This window comes from Zeus faber (genome assembly GCF_960531495.2).
Source record: "Zeus faber genome assembly, chromosome: 20".
In the NCBI taxonomy this organism is placed as follows: domain Eukaryota; kingdom Metazoa; phylum Chordata; class Actinopteri; order Zeiformes; family Zeidae; genus Zeus; species Zeus faber.
This window is the reverse complement of record NC_137207.1, coordinates 21613838-21634132: the sequence shown is the minus strand read 5'-3', so window position 1 is coordinate 21634132 and position 20295 is coordinate 21613838. Positions and strand designations below refer to the sequence as shown.

The 20295-nt window shown below is 42.9% G+C and overlaps 2 protein-coding genes across 3 annotated transcripts; one reads left to right on the top strand and one right to left on the bottom strand.

Annotated features, from left to right (window-relative positions):
* On the top strand, positions 1-10671 carry cep55l (centrosomal protein 55 like). Its single transcript, XM_080021896.1, has 10 exons — positions 1-25; positions 1556-1772; positions 2177-2320; positions 5161-5229; positions 5907-6051; positions 6638-6752; positions 7907-8006; positions 8313-8384; positions 9283-9396; positions 10065-10671. The coding sequence occupies exons 2-10, from the start codon at positions 1584-1586 to the stop codon at positions 10263-10265; spliced, it is 1149 nt and encodes a 382-aa protein (XP_079878022.1). The 5' UTR covers positions 1-25; positions 1556-1583; the 3' UTR covers positions 10266-10671.
* A 280-nt stretch (positions 10672-10951) lies between these two features.
* On the bottom strand, positions 10952-16639 carry rbp4 (retinol binding protein 4, plasma). 2 transcript variants are annotated; one of them, XM_080021720.1, is made up of 6 exons: positions 16581-16639; positions 14659-14778; positions 14136-14272; positions 13621-13727; positions 12100-12312; positions 10952-11490 (listed from the first exon to the last, which is right to left on the bottom strand). In XM_080021720.1, the coding sequence occupies exons 1-6, from the start codon at positions 16581-16583 to the stop codon at positions 11471-11473; spliced, it is 600 nt and encodes a 199-aa protein (XP_079877846.1). In that variant the 5' UTR covers positions 16584-16639; the 3' UTR covers positions 10952-11470. The 2 variants fall into 2 exon arrangements, with proteins under 2 accessions (XP_079877846.1, XP_079877847.1); XM_080021721.1 differs by lacking the exon at positions 16581-16639 and adding an exon at positions 15037-15100.
* Between the last annotated feature and the right edge of the window lie 3656 nt (positions 16640-20295).

The following is a 20295-nucleotide window of genomic DNA, read 5'->3' as shown; positions in this document are numbered from 1 at the left end:
AGCAGCCGGTTCATCGCGACGAGCGGTATTTGGATCTAAAAAAACGGGAATATTTCCGTTTGTCTTGTATTTTATTTTTATTTTATCCGTTTTGATGAGCGCGAGTCGGCGGTCGCGTTTGTGTTCAAAACGAGGGGGCCGTTTCGGTGTCGCTTAGGAGCCGGAAAACCCGACGCCGACGACGGACCAGCGACTTGAGCGTGACGCTTCCGACGACGCTGTCAAAAATGTCGGCGATTCGATTTTACGCCCATCGAGTGTCGACCGAGGGCTCCGTACAGGGCCGCTGCGGTGCCTAACACCGCGTCTGCTACATATCGTTGCGTTCTTGAAATAGGATCGACGAGCTCCCGACGTCGACGTTTCGGTTTAATCTGCGTCGTGTGTCTCCGCCACTGTATTTCTTTTATTCCTCTCACGTTATTTGACGGTTGTTAAAACAACAACAACTGGATTTATTCGCCGCACTCTTGTTTCGTTTTTGGGCCAAAATGTGTAAAAGCCAACAGCGCCGCCTTCAATCCGCCAGAGGACAACATGGCCTGTCACCATCAAAACACCGGCCTTTTTGTCGTAGACCTCAAACGTTTGAACATCCCGTGCCCGCCGAATAAAGACATGAAATACGAAATATTTCACTGGACAAATTAAAGTTATGTGTCATTTCAATAACACATAACTGTAAAGAAATGGACGTTTATTTTCTCCCGCTCCCTTTCAAAATTGTTATTCTAAACTCAACAAAAACGTCTCTTGAACTAAAAAAAAGAAAACAATTCGGGGGTAAACAACTTTAACGATCAAATGATATAAATTAAACATTGAAAATGACTTATGTCGGTATTTTTGCGTCTTTTTAAAATCAATTCCGGGACAGATCCGTTAGTGACAGGGCCTGGCACATTGCATTGTGGGTAATGTAGTAGGGTCAATGAGTCAGACGCTTGGGTCAAAAGGGCAAATATTCTCAGCCCAATTTTCCATGCGAAACCCCTATAGCCAGAATTTGGCTCAAAAACTGGTGTATTTTATAAGTAACAATAATAAGATAAGACGTGCAATGATTGTAAAAGTGCGACGCTGCCAGCACACTCAATAAATGTAAATAATTCTTAGTATGGCCAACAACTAGAAGTGTGAATGTGTTAAAAGATCAACTATCAGGGTTTTTATTTTAATTATTAATTTACAATCTTGGGCTTATTGTTGGGGGAAAAAAATTAAACCCTTTTAACAGTCAAAAAGGGGAAAAAAAAATCTGGCAAAATGTAGGTATTTTAGGTTTGCGGGTTAAAAAAAAAAAAGGCCTGATATTTCCGATTTTTAGGTGGCTGTGGCTCATTGCATTACAGAAATGACTCCAGCAGTAAAATAATTCTTAAATCTTATTGCTCCATAATTTCACTACATATTAATTCACTGGGTAGGCCAAGCTGCAAGTGTCCCATTAATACAGAGGCGTGTGTTTACTTTTGAGTTAACTTGTGAGTTTTATTATCTTCACTTAGAAAATGTAATGTAAAGTACATGAACCTGAAGTGTTGTCTCCCCACAGGTCACCTCAGAGCAGCTCACCAAGCAGCATGACGTGCAAAGGCCCCAAGGAGAGCTTGGCCTGCAAGCTGGGCTTCAGGGCTGGCGGCGTGGCCCCCAAGGCCGAGGTGGAGCTGGAGCGGCTCCGGAAGGAGAACGGCCACCTGCGCAGGAAGCTGGACGAGCTGGCCAAGCGGCACGGCAAGACGCCCGACCCGGATAAGAGCAAAGCACAAGAGGTGAGTACAAGGGGGGCGACCTTACCCTCACCCTTACCTATGGATCAGTGGGATTCAAAATGGACCAAAATGCACTAGGAGTAGTTAGATGGGGAGGGATGGGGTGAGGAGAAAGTGGTTGCTATTTTTATTGGTTCATTGGAAATAAAACAATTTGTTCATATTATTATTCTTCATTTTCATTATTATTATTATTATTATTATTATTTGTTAGGAGTTCAAGCCTGCTATTATTATTGTAAAATAATATTAAAATTTTATTTGTCATCTTTATCACTGTTTCTAAAGCACTGACTGAGAACCGGTCTCTGTAATTTGGGTAATTTGTCATTTTGGGCGTCGTTTAAAAGCCTCTGTTTGAAATCGCCATCGCCCTGCTGACGTGGTGTTTTGTGGAATTTGAGGCGGTGGCAGCTGCGGCGCTGCAGGCCCAGCTGGAGCAGCAACGGGCGGAGGCGGAGCGAAGGGAGCACCTGTTCAAGAGCCAGGCGGAGGAAATGCAGAACCTAAAGAACAAGATGGCTGCCCTGGAGGGCCAGCATGCACAGGTAGCCTGGGGTGCGGCTGTAGGATCATCACATTAAATGGGGTTTGTTTAAAATGAATTAATTGATTTAAAAAGTGTTTTATATATATAAAATGTATTTATCTTATCCCATATTTATCGATATGCTGTATTTTAACATTGTTGCCAGCAAGATTGATTTGCATTTTAAGTTATCTAACAGAGTGTAAGATGGATCAGGCGTCTCAGAATACATGTGCGTGTAGAAATAAACTTCTACCTTGGGAAGGAACACTTTTAATCTAAATTAGAAATGATCTATTGTTTTTTTTCAGGGTTAACAGAAATTACCCAGATAAATTGAGCAACACAAGTCAACTTAATTTTTATTCAAGATTATTTGCTTGATTCAGAGCTTTAAATAAGGAGGCAGGGCTGTTTAACAATCCGCTGCTCTCAAACGTTGAGTTCCGCGCAGGGATTAGTAAAGTTCTATCTTATCTGTACTTTAAGGGTTAGTCTTTATCATCCACTGACTCTCATCCACGTTGTGATCCAAGTTCCAAGTTCAAACTAAGTCAAGAACACCTCAGATTCCTGCATATCTGCCCCCAAGTCATGACGACTTGGTTTAAAACAAAAAAACCAACAAACAATAAGCGTAATGGTCCCCTAGGTGGCAGTATGAGGCAGGTAATTCCAGTCCTCAGCAGTGTCATCGTCCTTAAACCTTTAGCAGTTCTGGTTACTCATTTACTGTTCAGGTGAAGCTGAAATGGGGATTTATTTTGCCTTTTAAACAACTGAAGGGGTATCTTATGTTGAATTATTTGCCCCCTCAATTTCATTGTCTTATTTTTATTTGTGTGGTACCATTGCAATACAAACCTTTATGTATGTAGCAAATTTATCGTTCTTATATTTTATTATACATTATCTTCATATTTACTGAAGTGAGTAAAATGATTAAGAGATTATTTATATCACAATATATTTGGGGGAAGTCACGATAGTTGACATGGCTCAGTATCTATTAAGTATATGTTAAGTCTACTATATAAAGGTTGGAGTTGCATAAGTGGACTGGTCGGGTTTAAAGGTGCAATACAAAGAACAGCCCAGCGGAGCAGTCGGAACTTGCTCCCAACTGGAAAAAAGAAGAAAAATAAAATCAGACATTTTCTTGCAAATGGTTCCCAAACAAAAAATATCCAGATTTCACATCCAGATTTCACTGGGTCTGTATATTCAGGAAGTACAATAAAAGATTTACGGTCAGATAAACAATATGACCGCTATTAACAATTAAACTTGACATTGGGTGTGGTCTAACACAGAATCGATCATAATTCATTGACCATTAGTCCAATCATTAAAGGAGAGCTAGTCTGCTTTTCCTTATTCTGTCATATATATGTTACACTGTGGGAGGTTCATTGATTATCTGAACATATTGCCCAGCATTACTACCTGTAATAGTTGTGTAGGTTGGACAGGAACTGCTCTAGATGGAAAAAGATCAAGGATAAATAGACTGACAGAACCCTCCACTGGAAAATGGATATACCCTCACCCCCTGTCCCCCTGGTTCTGATAAAGAGATAGAGTTGTATCTATTCTACAGGAGCCATCGCAGCTCTTCCAGCATTTGGCTTACTTCAGCTTTCCATATAATTCTCCTAAACCTGCCCTCAAATCCGTCGCAGGTTTAAATCCATCTAGAAAAAGTTGATGAGCTTGTGATGCTCGGCCGCGGTCATCCTTCCTGAGCCGGTGCAGTGGTCATCATCTGGTTGCTGCGAGGGGCTTGGCTGGGGCTTAGGGGGAAGGCAGACAGCGGGTGTCAGAGGTCACAGAATTATGAGACAAGTGAGATAACTGAGCTCAATCTAGGAACGGACGTCGAGGGAAGTTTGGAACATTGGGAACAAGCGACATCACAGATCCGGTTGCTCCCGGAAAGCCTTTACAAATGACTGTTTTCAGCTCCTAATTTCAGCAGTATTGGTTTTTTTTCTATCTGATTAAATGTTTTCTTCTACATCAGTCAACAGTTCTGTTGTTTTAAAAACTTACCACTGAACCTGACACTTACCTATAGACAAAAATACAAGAAAACCCGTGTGCCTGTATGAAGGAAAAATTATTATTGTAGTAAGATTTATTCCAGTTCCTAATCCCATTACCTATCTGACCTGGAAGGAAACTATCTAATGACAGTTCATATAATTCACTAGTTCATAACCTTTTTTTACCTACTACTTACCTCTCTTCTGAAAATATAGCATTTCAGAATCACTCTTGAACACCTTTTAAAGACAAATTGTTGACTATGATTCCCACAGATTCTCCAACAGCTGTGGTGGTAGGAGGTGATGGATTAGTTTTGTCGTGTTGCTGTGTTGTGGTATTATTTAAACACCATTTAGGATCCTTTTGGCCATTTTAAACGTTGCCTGGGTTGTTATTGCTATTGTTACCCATAATAATAATAATAATAATAATAATAATAATAATAAAAAATTACTGAACTCGCACTCTTCCCAACCCGAGCCCGGCGCGGCCCCCATCCCCGCAAAAGGAGAGCGATAAAAGAAAGAATCCGCGGCATGAGAGAGTCCCTCGTTCTGCTCTGAACAGCCCAGCATATAATCAAGAGCGCAGATTCGGGAACCTCCTAAACCTGCAATACATATCTAACATGACTACATGACAAGATGATTCTATGAAGTGTTGATAGAAAAGTTTCATTCAGCACCAACCAATACTAGAATCTCAGGGAAAGCGGTTAAATTCAAGTCTTAAATTCCATTCTTTCAGCTAAATTTTCAATTAACTCAAACATTTAAGTTGACATGTAACATGTGATTTCCTCCTCTCCAGCAAAATGGCCAGACTCAGGCACAGGTTCCTCCTGGAGACCTGGTGGTCCTACATGACCAACTGCGAGATGTGAGTCCCACTAATGTTTATTTATTTGGACAACAGTGGTGACAATGCCTTGGTGGCGCTGGTTGGTGAATGACGTCACAATATGTTTTGGAGAAAGCAGGATGGTTTGTGTGGCTCAGGTGCAGCACAAAGAACAGTCGGATGTACCGGGAACCTGCTTTGAATTAGAAAAATAATTAAATAATTGGAAGATAAAGGATGTTTTTTATTATTTTTCCCCATTCCCAATTTGACCAGTTCAATATTGCCCAGTAACTATTGTTGAGTAATTTCATTACTTGGGGCACTGCTTATTCAAAGGCATTAAAACAGAAAAAAAGCAATCACTAAAATCGCTGCTTCATTTTTCATGCCATTTATTAGTTGCCGTTAATTGCCGTTCCCATTAACATTCATGTCTGTCTGTCTGTCTGTCTGTCTGTCTGTCTGTCTATCCATGTCTATCTATCTATCCATCACTCTTCTATCTATCCATCCATCCATCTCTTTATCTCTCTATCGTTAATCCAACCCTCCATAATCACTGTGTTCTTCCATCTCTCTTCTGATCTATCCCTTATCAGTCTAACTGGTAGGAAGGGCATCCTAAGCTGACCCCAAGTCTAGTTGTGATATTGTATTGTATTATAATTTTTCAAATTATGTGTGCTGGACTCTGATGTTCTCGGTTCCTCCAGGCTCTGGACAAGAACAAGCAGTGGCTGGTGTACGACCAGCAGAGAGAGGCCTACGTCCAGTGCCTGGTGATGCGAGCTGTGGAGCTGGAGCAGCAGCTGAATCAGGCCAACCAGAACCAAACGCAGCAAGAGTCCAGTTCAGGAGGTGAGGGCAGGGCAAGCTGGGAATAAACTGATTCATAACCAGAAATGATGTTGATCATAGTGAGTCATAGTCAATCGCAAAACTCTTAGCAGGCCCGTGGGGTGCTTGAATTTCATCCTCAGAAATCCGAAGTAGGGGGCTATTTTTCAAGCTATTCCAGACCTTGAAAATAGCCCCCTTTGTGCCCAAGTGCTTGAAAAGTCCTAGAATTGATCATTGAAACCCTGTAATATTCCCCTTTTTTCATTTAAATCGTGAAGTAATAAAACATTTCCACAATTGCTTTTACAATGTAGATGATGGAGGGAAATTAAAAGTTAATTCAGCATGGTTTCAACAATGGACAATAAAAATTGGCAATATGTAACTCAATGATAAGCTATAAATCTAACCACCTTAAAATGATCAAAAGTCAATAATGAAACGATAAAAAAAAATACAATAAACCTAGAAATTAACTAGAATATAGAAGAAAATTGAAAATACAATGAAACCAACAAAAAAGGGCCTAACAATGGACCTTAAAATAAACAATGGTAAGTAAAAATCCACAATATACAATGACCAACTTATCACTCTGCTGCAGGTCCTGCGGAGGAGCGTCTGGCCGAGCTGTCGTCCCTGCAGCGGCGCTTGGAGGAGCAGAGCCTGGAGCTGCAGCGAGCCAAGGAGCAGCTGGAGGCTGAGAGACTCTGCAGCAGGTAGACAGGATTAAAACGCCTCGCCAAAACATTTCTGTGACGGGTTTTATCGAAATGGATCAAAGATGTAAATGTCCAAATACTGATTCACTCACCAACAGTTATCAGCTGAACTCTTGTTTCTGAAGCCTGGTTCACAGCGAATGTGTTATCGCATCCGACGGTTGGATCCTTGCCCGTAGTGGCCGTCGGAGTAACTTTGTCTGAGTTTCGTATCCCAAATATATTTTAATAATATAATGTTTACCATTTTCCATTAATTCGTTTAAAATTTACTCGATGTAGTATTTGCGAAGTGCGAACAAAAAATATAATACACCCAATTCAGTTGTATAAAGAGAGATTTATTCATAGTGAATATGGTGATGTCCAGCTTTAACATTATTAACTTCATTATTATGGAATACGAGACTTGTTTACCTAGTTTTAATAGCCCAGTTCCACACATGCAGAATCAGACTCTCCATAGGAATTAATTGACTTCCCGTTTGTTCTTGCGGTTTTTCGTATTCAGTGTGAGGCCGGTTTAAGAGATGAGATCAGATAAAGCTCTATTAATTATTTGGGCGTAAATTTGGGCGTTTACAGCAGCAAATGACAGTGCAAGTCGAGAAAGATGAAAATTATAAGTGAGGTAAGAGATGGTACATATGTAAACATCTATCTACAGTACACCAGTTAACATGAAGCAGCACTCTACTAACTAGTAGCACTCTGGTGCTATGGCTTTAAACTTGAATATTCATCTTTAAGTATGTAAAATATTTCCCCCTCTCATGACAGAACAAAAGAAATACAAAACAACAATGGAATGAACATTTTGTTGAAAGGGAAAAAATAATATAAAAATATAAAAAAAATTGTTAAGAATAAAGAAAGCAACAAAAAAATATTAAAATAATGTGGGTGAGAAATACCAGAAGGAAATGTGTGAATTTTGTGTTAGTGAAATTTTTTCGATAAAGAAGAAAATATATAAGATATTTTAATAAATTAAGAAAAAAGAAAGCAACAAAAGAAAAAGAGAGCAGAAAGTCAATTAAAAAATAAAAAATAAAAAATAAAAATATATATATATATAAAATTAATTCTGTATTAGTAATTGAGTTGAAATTGTAAATTTTATGCCTAATTTTACTGTGCGTGTGTGTCAGGAAGGATCCAAGGAAGGAGGAAAGAGACCTGGACGGGACCACCCTTCTCTTCCTCCAACTGGAGGAGGAGAAGAAGCGCTCGACCAAGCTGCAACTGCAGGTACACACACTTCTTTCTCTCCGTCCTACATCTTTTTATTTTTTATGATTTTTCTGACTTTTGTGTATTTTATATACTTCCCCCCCCCCTTTCTGAAAAATGTTCACTCCATTGTTGGTTTGTTTTTCTTTTCTCTGTCGAGGGGGGGGAACGGCTTCACATAAAATCATTAAAGATTAAAGTGAACACGTCATCGGAGTTAAGGGCGATCAGGATGAACAATGGGATAGATAACCTTTTATCTCAAACTTCAGAATAAATGTCATTAACTTTATTACATTGTTTTGGTGACTGTGATGTTGGCAGGTGGATCGCATGCAGAATTCCCTCCTGAACCAAAACGGGGATCAGCGCAGAATATCTGTGTTGGAGCAAGAGGTAAAGAGTGCGTGTGTGTGGACACTTAATCCCTGGGGGAAAATTCAGGATATGACATCAGCTGACACAGTCAAGCAATTCCCTTTAAAACTTGAAAACTAGATATTTGAATTGTTAAGTGGAATATGACACTTATCTCAGTCTTTCCAGTTAAACACAAAAAATGTGCTGTTTCGGAACTGGTTCCAAAAGGTAAATTGCTGCTATCAACATTTGACAACATGACTATTTAAGCCACACACAGGTGAAATATTTGGTTCAAATATTTTTCAGAAATGTTTATTTTTTGCATAACCAAAAACCCGGTACGCATCAAATAGTGTCAAAAGTACCAGGAATGACGTACTACATCAGTGCCCAAACACGGCACACTGCGCTGGCAAGCGCATCCCACAATTCTCTGGGAGGCCAGGACGCCGGTAAAGATTTCGCTGCAACATCGTCATGACAACCGACCCAGGGTGTCCCAGAAGGCAGTGGTTTTTGTTTTTTCTTTTTACACTGGCTGATAGTACGCACATCAGATAAGAGCTGTCCCCAAAATGGCTAAGAGCACACTATGTAGGACGCCTCACGAATAATCCAATGCTTTAAGCCTGTGCAAAACCCCAGTACGCATCAAATAGTCACCAGTACGCAAACACTGCACACTACACTGGCGAGCGTATACCACAATGCATTGCAACAGCAATATTCGGGTCAAGGTTTCACTGCAGTGTTGTCTTGGAAACCTACAAAGTGCTGAAAGGAAATGGAGCCGCAGTGTAGTACTGTATGTCCCAGAAGACATAGTCCTTTTACACTGGACGCTAGTACGCACATAAGGTGGTGCGCACTTGTTAGTATGCACTTGTTTGGGACGTGTAGTCAGGCCATGTCACTGATCCTCCTCCCTCAGATCCAGCTCTCCGTCCAGCGCTTTGAGGACGAGAAGATCCGTCGGAAGAAGCAGCAGCACAAGCTGCTGAGGAAGCTGCAGAATGCCCACGAGGAGATCGAAAGGCTTCAGGCTGTAAGTCCTGCTCAGATTGACCCTAAATGTTTGAAATTCAATCATAAAAAGTTTAGTTCATCCTCGTTTACCTCCTTTTTTTTCTGTTTTTTTTTATTAATAACTTTCATTTGCCAAGTCATTTGGCCAAATGAAGTAAAATTGCCCGGACTCCATCACATCAAACCACTGATGGACTATGGTCCTGAGGACATGAGTCCACTTTTGGGATGGTTTACTTTAGAATCATATTTAGAATTATAATTTTGAATTATCTGAGAATCATTTTTGCTTTAAAACATTTGCTGATTAATGACCGTGATCCTTCATTGTCATAACTAAATTGATAATACATGATTTGATAATGATAATATTGATACTAAAATGTGATCGCCATGAATTAATGTGAAGTACTTTTCCCTTCGCATATTGTGTATGAAAGTGCTATACAAATAAAAGTTTATATATTATTATTATTATTACTAGATCAAAAGTTGGTCATTTCCATATACATTTAAGTGCTAAAACGTTCATATTATTTCTGTTTTAAGTTGCACTAGATAAATTGTCATTTATACCCATACCAATAGCTTCCTGTGCATAGATCACATTTTGTATATTGTGTTTATTTTTATACTTCACTTTTTCTGTTTTGTTGCTTCATTTCCCCATGTTTTTTCTTTTTCTAGAACCAGTCGGAATCTCGCCACCTTGAGTTTGCGCGCCTCGCCATTCGTGATTCGGCCGAATTTGGCTTGGACTCCGTCTCTCCCTCCAGAGCCGTGGACCTCCTGGACGAGAGCATCCTGGAGTGTCCCAACTGCCAGATCCCCTACCCCGTCAGCCAGCACCGCCAGCTGCTGGCCCACATCGAGTTCTGCCTGGACTGAGCCGGCCCAGAGGTAGGGAGCAGCGGGACCAGGGGTCAGATCGCCAGTAGGGGACCCGAACTTTAAGGTTATTAAAGGTTTTAAATGTAAAACCACATCATGTCCGGGGTGTGGAGGGGAAAAACGGGGATTTTCTTTTTATTATGTTGCTGTGACGACCAACTCAATTGTTTTCGGGCCACGCCGCTCAGCCGGACTGATGCTGAACGTTGTTGATTCTTTGGAGTGGCTGTCGCTCCATTCCGACCACAAGGTTTCGCGGCTTCAAAGCCCCAGAATTCTTGAATCCGGGTAGAAATTTTATCTTAAATTATTTAGTAATTATGTAAATTATATAGTCCTGAGTGTTTATCTTTTGGACTTTTTTATTGTTATTCGTCGCTTTATGACGGTGGAACCTGCAAACCCGCACTCCTCATTCATGATCATGTCTCTATTTAAAGTGGATTCACTGTGCTTTTATTTTTCTATTCCAAAAAAAAACAAATCTATCTTTTTGTAATTTTCTATTTTTTTCAAGCCGTATTTGTGTTCACTGTACTGTATAAAAGTGTGCAATAAAGGTCTTTGGATGGTTGTTTTCGTACACAATTATACCTTTATGTGAGACTCCATTTTGCTGAAATTAAACGCATAAAATTCATCTTGTTGACCGACAAAATATACACACCATATTTACTTTTTATTTCAAAAACTGGCTCAAGACATTTAACATTGTGCTATGACAAACAGAACATAAGTACAATATCCATAAAGTACATCAAGTGAAGGTCTGGTCAGTGGTTGGATGGAAAACATGGAACGTTACCCCGGAAAGTCACTCTACTTTACTGCTCCAGTCAAGAGATATTTTTGATTATTTCTTTTTTATTTATTTATTTTTGTGTCAATTATCTCGTGCAAACATTTAGGGGTGTGTTTTTTCAGTGGTTTAATCTAAATCAGCACTCGGGCAATCCAATTTAAATGAATCAAGAATTTTAAAAAGCCTTTCTGAGACGTTGGCTAAATTAGGATGTAGATTAGGAAGTCCTAGACCGAGGTGATGGACTAGTCGGCTCCCTCTGTCGGGTCTTGGTGCTCGTCTGAGATTGAGATCAACTGCCCGGGAAAAGGAAAGTGATGCTGTGGAGCTGGTCGAGCTCCCCCGTTGAATTCACAGTGTTGATATGTTGATGTGGACGCTCCTGCCGCCTCCAGCCCTATCAGCTGTTCGCGCAGAAGCCTGGAGTTGGAAAAGAAGGGAGTAGGTTTGGGACAGCGGTGAGTGTGAAGCGTGTTATTATCCATTCAACTGTTCAAGATATAACTTGTTTAAATTAAATCATCCTAGTCAAAGACAAATTTTAGCAATTTTACACATTGAGTACTCAATATTTTGATTTGTCATATTCAATAAAGTATTATAAGTACGGCCTATATATTTGGCGCAGAGAGGTGCAGGTGTCATTTTTTTTTTAATCAAATGATCTTAAAACATTTGTCAAGTACAAATTTTAACACAATGTTACAGATTTTTTTTGGGGTTAATTATGGGGAATCTTTGCCCAACTTTATTTTTATGGTTAAGGAGAGGCAGAGGAACGTGACTCATTTGGACAAAAACAAATATATAGATAATTTATATCCGGATCAAATGTTTACTAAAATTAGGATTTGAGCATAAATCCAAATTTAAGACCATTTAATGATGTTTAAGGCCAAAGGTATGTAAAACTTAACTTTGTAAGGACCTGCAGTCACCCTGCTTCTGCCAGTTCCAATTCAGTGAACAAATCAGTGCCTGTTCAGGTGATTCATTTTATTTTATTTTTTTGTAGGGGTGGGGTCTCACCGGTGTGTTCGACGCGTCTGTATTTGCCGTACAGACAGAGCTCCTGCTTCCTCTGGGTGACTATGCGGACGTCCTCGGGCCTCAGGCCTCCGGGGTGGCGGGAGAATATGAAGGAGTAGCCGTCCAGGCAGGTGCCGTCATAATCCACCTCCCTGCACGAGTAGTGTACGGCGTAGTTCTCGTAGTCGGTGTCGATCACCCAGTGGTCGTCGACTGAGAGGTCAGAGGAAGGGGGGGGTTTGAAGCTGGTGGGCAGCGTAAAATCGGTCTACACCCATGCAAGTTTGAGAAGGAGATGGATGTGTTCAAAGTCCATAAAAACATGATTTTCAAATTGCAGCGGCCTCAATGAAAAGTGTTAAGACCTCTAGACAAGGTATTCCAACTTCAAAAATGGTTCCCAACAACACCACAAAGGCCTGGGCCATTGTTCTCAAATGCCTTGGTGTCTCGTCTGTGTGGAGCTGACGGAAGACGGAGGCGATTTTCTCAAGCAGATCTTCTCAACAAAAAAAACCCAAACAAGGTTCCCGAAAAAAAACCGACATCGCGGTTTTTGACCACCATGCGTACCAGCGGACACCATGGACGGTGTGACCCGTAGACCTCGGAGCACGTCAGACGTGGTTGATCATTAAATTGAATCAACAGGTCTTTGTCCAGGAACTCGGCGTCCCCCAGGGCGGTGAAGATTTACCAGTCACCTCTAATGTGATTTCTAATGTCAATGGCCTCTGCCGACCAGAACTGTTTGGTTACCATCACCCGGAGCCAGCTGTGTCAGGAATACCGAGTGTACCCAGCCCGTTCTCCGCTCGTTCATAGTACCTACGCTTACTGCAGAGCTTCACAATCCGGGCTCAGAAAGTACAATTCCACCCCAGGAATTTTAGCCAACTATGTAGATTTGCTAATTGCCATTCATTCAGAGGTCCAAATTATGATGTGGCTGGAGTAAAAACATGGCAGGATTTTTTAACTAGTTTTCCACCTCTGCCTACCAGTGTTATATCCATTTAAATATACAAGGTATTGTAATATAAACAATGTTATACTAATCCAACCACACCTTCCTATCATACACCCACCTCACTGCTATATTCCACTATTTATCTCCCACTATAGCCCTGTCTCGCCTCTTCTCTTGTGCCATGGCCTTGTCCTAGCTCTTTGCCAGATTTAGGACCTGAACAGAGCTTTAGCAGTTGTTTGAGCTGACTGCCATCATTTGGAAAAATCGTTACGACCGCAATCATGTTTCCATCCCAATTGAAGGGAATTTTAAGGCAATCAGAAAAGTTGTGACAGGAAAATGCAAATAACATCATCTGGGTTGAGGCAACTTAACTGTCCGAACTGAATTTTTATGTTCAATGTCACAAAGTTGACACAAAAAATATTAAAGGGTAGATAGATGTGTGTTAGTAAACTAACGTATAGGCCTGGACAAAAATTAAAATGATTCACAATTCTTTGTGCCACAATCACTAGTGACAGCCCTAGGACCCGGACATAACTTACATCCAGACTGCAGGTGGGAGGCAGCTCCCCAGTACTTCATCTTGAACTTGGCGGGGTCAGGGGTCTCCTGGAAGGTGGCAACCATTTCAGCACATGTCTCCCAGTTGCTGCGGGTCGGAGAGAGGGGGTTTGAGATGGAGGGAAGGAAATAGCATAAAGTGCAATGCGCGCTGAGTTGTTTTGGGAGAGCGCTCGATCACGATTGCGCCGCAAATGGCCGTCGGAGCACGAATGACCACTTCGGTGCGTTGGCACGCTGACTAATAATAACTCTGGGCTGCTTTAATAGAGGCTTTATGAGCAAAGTGCTTAATCCAAGCGTTTATCTACAGAAAAGGGCCCTAAACAATTGTACGGAATTTTTGAGAAGAGCTTGGCGTTCTTCAAGGCTGATCATTTGAATGATCGTGATCCTTCCCTGTCTCCGTCGTGAGAGAACCAGGTCGGGAGCCTCATTCTTTCTCGGTGGAGCTATGGTTTGAACGGTCAGTCGGGACGGTTGGCACAGAACCTACTTGAGAATGATGACTCTGCCCTCGGCGTTGGCGGACATTTTGCCGTCCTCCTGAATGTTGAACTGGGCCACGATGTTGTCGATCAGGAACAGGCCGACGGGGTCTTTCTTTGCCACCGCGTACCAGACCCCCGAGTACTGCAACAGAGGAAGGGAGGTGTCGCGTTAGCTCCGCCTGCCTTGACTCATTTGTTTCGACTGAGACTTTTTGGGTATCTTCTGGTCTCTGAGCCCTCTAAGGAAACGCGAGCCCTGGGTTGTCTCTACGATCGGACAAACATGGCAAAAGTGAACTTATTATTGGCTTTCCCTTCGAAACATCGCGACAGGACGTGGCTCCTCCGGTCCACGGCGCCCTGGAGTGGCGTCGGGTTCTCCTAAAGACGTCGACTACCTCTGACAAGTTTGAGGGGGAAGGGGAAGGCGATCAATGCGTTCTTTCTGTTTTTCCGCAAGAACCCGAAGGGACGTGTTGGCGTGGCGGCGTGTCGCCTTCGCGTGCCTGCGGGGGGCGCGGGACTCACCAAGGTCCTGTTGAAGTTTTCCACGACCTTCATGTTGGCGACCTGGCAGTCCTGCGCCAGGCAGGCCGCCAGGAGGCACAGGGCGACAAGGCAACGCAGCATTCTGCCTCTTCCGCACTTCTGCACAGAAAGAAGGAAAGAACCGGGGAATGAGACGACAGAACAAATTAAGAGCAAAGGTTATCCTCGTAGAACGCCTCAGGGTATCGCAGGCGGCTATCATTAAAAATGTGCTCAAAGTAGTCGTAAAACAGTTTAAAGCCCTTGAGAGAGTTTGAAGGGGGAATGCAGCGTCAGGAATAGCAATCAGTGGACGAAACGGCAGAAGATGCTCTTTAGAAAAAAAATTAAAATAAGTGTCTACTACTCTATGCATACCTTGCTGCTCGTAAAAAGGTGTAGTGAGACGGCTCACAGGGGTCCTGTGGTGTTCCTCTCAGCTTTTGGCTTTATATACTCTGGGCAGCGGTTGCATAATGACCCCCGGAGACAAGAGACTCCCAAGACCCCCCCCCCCCCCCCCTCCCAGCCCCCGGCTATCCAGCCCTCCATTGGATAAACATTTACATAACTGCGGGCCCCGCTGCTATTGATTTGTGAGTTCTGCACATTTGACCAGCGCCACCACCACCCTCTGAAAAAAAGTGTTTTTCAGCTGGAACTGCTCCGTACGTCTGACTGTTATGGAGACAAATGAGGGCCACGCCACAAGAAACATCTGGATTATAATATAAATCTCTCTTAGATATACATAGTATAGACCCCCCACCCCCCAAAAAAAAAAAAAATGTCATGCCTCGTGCAGTGAGGTGCTGAATCCTATTTTCTGTGTTGTGAAACACTTCCACCTCACTCAGCCCCGCTCGCCCCGACTTGAGGCCCAAGACATGTCTGGCCTTGCTCCCCACTCGGTTTTAATTCTCAGAGGTCTTTTTCTGGCTGAGTCTATGTAAAGCCTTGTTGTTGTCTTGACTCGGTTCGCAGCGATGCCTTCGTTTTGCTCTTCAGCGACGCCGCTGTTACAAATAACAGTTTGAAGACACTGTTTTATTCTTTTTCAGTCATTGGCTGATATAACATGAAATTGCAATTGAGTCACGGAACGAAACAAAAATAATTCAGTGCATTTTTAACCGACTGTGGGTGAAGAGCGCAGTGTGGTACCGGGTTTCAGTGGCATCGTTCCTAATCACCACTGAATGGATGAACAGCAGAGAGAGAGAGAGAGAGAGAGAGGGAGTCAAAGTCTAACGTCACCTGGAAATAATCAGTCGCAAATACAATGGATCTAATGTCGGCCAAACTCCAGGTTGAGTTACTCAAACAACAATCAATTGCTATCAGTAGTGCTGCTGCAACGTCCTTACGTGAGGAAAACGTAGATAAAAGTCGTCTCATGAGATCTACGTCAACGAGCGACACTCGAGCGAAAACAGTTTGGCTTCCAGTTCGGCTCTGGTCACGTGACAGTTGGAAGTCGCCCGGATGCCGTTTTCTCATACTAATCTGATTATTATTATTATTATTATTATAATTATTATTATTATTTATTATTTAGAATCGTTGTGAGCACAGGTGAGCTGAGAAATGTTTTGATGGTAGAATAAAAGCAGTGGCTGTGGGTGTGGGCTCCAGTGGTCAGTTCATATTAGATGGTCTGGAGGTCTGGTGGTGCGTTGTGGTGGTGCGTTGTGGTGGGAGATTGTGGTCTCCGCCTCTTCACTCTTGAATCCAGGCGTCCTGTTGTAACTATGTTTGTCTACGACTCTGCTTTGTTTCCCACCAAGCACAATGTCCTGTACAGATGTAAATTGGGGATGTCTCCGAAGGCCTCCAGGGAGACAACTGGACTCAGAGTCATTCTGGCTCATTTGCATGTGACTCTATGCGGGATGAAAGACAGATGAAGATCTCTGACCCACCATGTCTCCAGACGCTACTCACTCAATGCCGACAAGATAGAAAGATAGACGGATACTTTATTCATGTCCGGAGGGAAATTGCCGTGTCTCGGCAGCTTGCATCAAAATCTGCAATAATAAAGTCAAAAGAATAACAATAGAAAAAGATAGGGGCAATATGCAGTGAAGCTAAAGGATTACTACTAACTATGAAGATAGAAAAATAGGGAATGTGCAATAAAAATAAACCTAAATATCGACCTAAGAAAACGATAAAAAAAACACAATATGCTTACAATAACTTACGAATAGACAAGTGTAAAACTAGAATTTACAAAAACAATAAAACAAGCCTAGAAATCAACGATAAGCAAGAAGAAATGTCTAGAAACATAGAATTAACTAGAAGGAACCTTTTTTTAAATATACAATAACCTCACCTCGGGTACCCCAGCTGTAACAGGTTGGACCTGAAACGAGGCGCTTGTGGGGGCGGCCCCCCGCGGCCCCCCTACTCCGTGTTGATGTAACAGCCCTGCAGAGGCCCTGCAGGGCTGAAGGGCCAAACATCTGCACTTTACATAATCAAAGAAAAAACAAGAAAAATAAAACGTCACCCCCGCCCCCTTGCAGGACACTGTGTTTCATAACTGTGCGGATGGCCTGCCAGCTTTGCATATGGAAGGCTGTTGCTGGCGCATAATGTCTGTCTGCTTTGACGGCCCAGGGGCGGCTGCTTTGCTTCAGCGTAGTGGGAGGTTTTCTTCTGGTTTGATGGTTTTGTTTCCTGTTTACCTGCGCTCTTGTTTACCTGCCTTGTGTCTGCAAGCCAAATCAAGAAGCCGTCGATCAATACTCTGTAAACAGACAAATTATTTACAAAACAAACTGATTTATGTACAATATAATTAATATTATTATTATTTTTATACATTTATTTTTAACTTTTGGTTCATCTTTCTAGTTCATTGTTTTGAATGACATCCATTTTATTAGTCATTGTATATGAGCACATTATTTCAGTTTATTTTGTGGGTCTTTTTTTTTTCTCCAATTGTTTTTTTTAAATTGTATTTGTTGTTTATCATTAGGTGTAGTGTATATAATGTACTGCCATACTTAATATTGTGCACAATATTGTATAGTTTGTAAGTTTTCCATACATTGCCATAGTATTTTTTATATTTTTATTATTGCCTATTGTTATGTGAGCTGCTGTTATCTGTCCGTCTGTCTGTCTGTCTGTCTGTCTGTCTGTCTGTCTAACCCTTCCTCTATCTCCCAGTGAAGTCATTGGTCCTTAGAACACTCTCTTATCCAGTTCTGAATTGGAAAGGGGCTGTTGTCGTCCCCTCTGCTTAACTACCATCCAACCAACCAGTCTCTGGCTCTTCCACCATGAACTGTGGAGATGCAGGAACAGATGCGACCTTTGAAGCGTGTGCACGTGACTCTTCTGCTTTGGGGGCTCCAGCATTCTCTTTCCTTCAGCTCTATCTCTCTATCACTCTCTTTAACGCTCTCTTTACGGAGAGAGATCCCTATAATCACCCATCTGATCTCCATCACAAAGCCCTGGGCTATATGCTGCTACACCCGACGACTGGGACAAAGAATCAGCTCATCCTCCCAGTTCCACCGCACCGCCCTTTTTAACACACACACACACACACACACACACACACACACACACACACACACACACACACACACACACACACACACACACATTCTCTACCACTATCGATACCCTCTGTAGCGGTCACACACATAACATAGATATACACACAGACAAATTTGCGCAAACTGACACCTATGCATACACAGATATACACACACACACACACGTGCATATGCAGACACACAAACACACCAACTAAGAAATACCCATACACAGATACTCACACAGATACAGATACACACAGCCTGACACGGATACACACACATACACAGATGCACACACCAACATACACATACCCAGATGCACACAATGACACACTAACTTACACATTTGCATGCACGGACACATACCGATACACAAAAGCATAAACAGATACAGACGCAAACAAATACACACACACTCATGCATATGAACACACACACACACACACACACAGTCATAACAATAACAAAAAACATAACCATAACCATACCCGCATCAAAACAACCATATTATCAGTGATTTGTTTACCCACTGTCCCACCAGGAATCACAAATAAACACGCTCCAATAAACCCTCGCCCGCTCCCGCCCCGGTTGTGCCTCCATGTTGATAATCTTGGTATTTTTAGGACGCTTAATACATCATCGAAAGTACTGCTTGTCTTGCCAGCCAGCGAGCGAGCGAGTGAAAGCCAATCGGCTTGCCAAGGGAGCCCAGACAGTGTGGTAATAATAGCCAGCCATCTTTGTTTGGGGCCTTGTTTTCTGAGCTTTCTCCACCTCCCTGATTGACACGTTCCATTTCCGGAACCCGGCGGCTCCGTTTGATGACGGTGGATATTTCAGGAGAGTACACGGAGCTCCCTGGACGGTCGGGCCGGCGCCATAGGTACCATAGACTGTGCTCTCTTAAGAAGAGAGCACTGGATAGTGGTCTCACCGCGAGCAACACGACGGGGCAGAGGAGGAGAGGGCCCGGCACGCCGTCAGCACCGCCAAGAATGAACACAGTAACCCAGCGGCCGTGGGGAGCAACGGATGGGTGTTTTCGTGGTGGCTTGTGGTGGACAACATGTTTTCACGCAGTTTCACGGTGGAATCGCCACTATGAACAGATGCAACCTTTGAAACGTGTCACAGAGAATTACCGTTTAGACGAACCAATGTGCAGTGATCGTATGGGATGCACTGAACAAATGCATCCGTTGAGGATCCCTGACCAAAGTGAATGTGGTGTTTTTTAAGTCGACTCCATCTCTTGCGTGTAAGTGATGCGCCCATCCTAATTATCCAGGGGCAGCGGGCGGTGTGTGGGGACCAACTCCAGTCCTAGAACCAATGCGGCGGTCAAGGGTAGTAGCAACCCTGGCGTGCATGGCCTTTTAGGGTGGGGGAAACAAACGTGACGTCTGGTGCAAACCCAGAACCCTCTGTATGGGCGGCAACAGAGCTGACAACTGAGCAACCCCGACAGGGATACCCTCTCTTTTCCGAGCACTGGAATGCTTGGAATTGCTCTCAAGGTCACCTCGGCAGTGCTACATATATGCCGGCACGCGGTCGTTTGGGTTTCTTCTGTAGTTAATTTGACGTCACATTCCTCCTCATGGACAATGCAGTCTCATGTGCCTCAAACGACCTCTGACCTCAGGACAGCCGCTGTTCATGGCACTCTGTCTCTCTCTCTCTCTCTCTCTCTCTCTCTCTCTTTCTCTTTCCTCCCTCCGATGGGGAGGATATATAATGAACAGCGCTGGGATTTGCGTGTTAAGAGTGCTTAGAGCAGGGGGTTTAATGTGGTGACGTCACATTAATTAGCGGTTGCCCTGATCCCTTCAGCCTCCTAAGCCAAAGCCAGTGTTCTGCCTGACGGGGAGCGCTGGCTGCTCTCCTGATTCGTCCAGGAACCGTGGAAGAGGATGCACATCCGCCCCGACGCAGTCCAGTGATCACTGCAGTCCCGCCGGCCACATCAACGGTCAACGCTCCGTTTTTTTGGGGGGGTCGTTCTTCCGTCCCCAGCAGGTGATGCTCGTTTAAAAGAACACAGGGGAGTACAAGCGCTAATATCAAA

Bases quoted from the DNA above. Each gene is read 5' to 3' on its own strand.
- cep55l (XM_080021896.1), top strand. From the start codon at position 1,584: ATGACGTGCAAAGGCCCCAAGGAGAGCTTGGCCTGCAAGCTGGGCTTC. The intron at 1,773-2,176 runs GTGAGTACAAGG...GTGGAATTTGAG, and splicing joins ATAAGAGCAAAGCACAAGAG to GCGGTGGCAGCTGCGGCGCT. The intron at 2,321-5,160 runs GTAGCCTGGGGT...CCTCCTCTCCAG, and splicing joins TGGAGGGCCAGCATGCACAG to CAAAATGGCCAGACTCAGGC.
- rbp4 (XM_080021720.1), bottom strand. The intron at 13,728-14,135 runs GTAGGTTCTGTG...TCCGACCCGCAG, and splicing joins GGCAGAGTCATCATTCTCAA to CAACTGGGAGACATGTGCTG. The intron at 12,313-13,620 runs GTAAGTTATGTC...CTGACCTCTCAG, and splicing joins CTCCCACCTGCAGTCTGGAT to TCGACGACCACTGGGTGATC.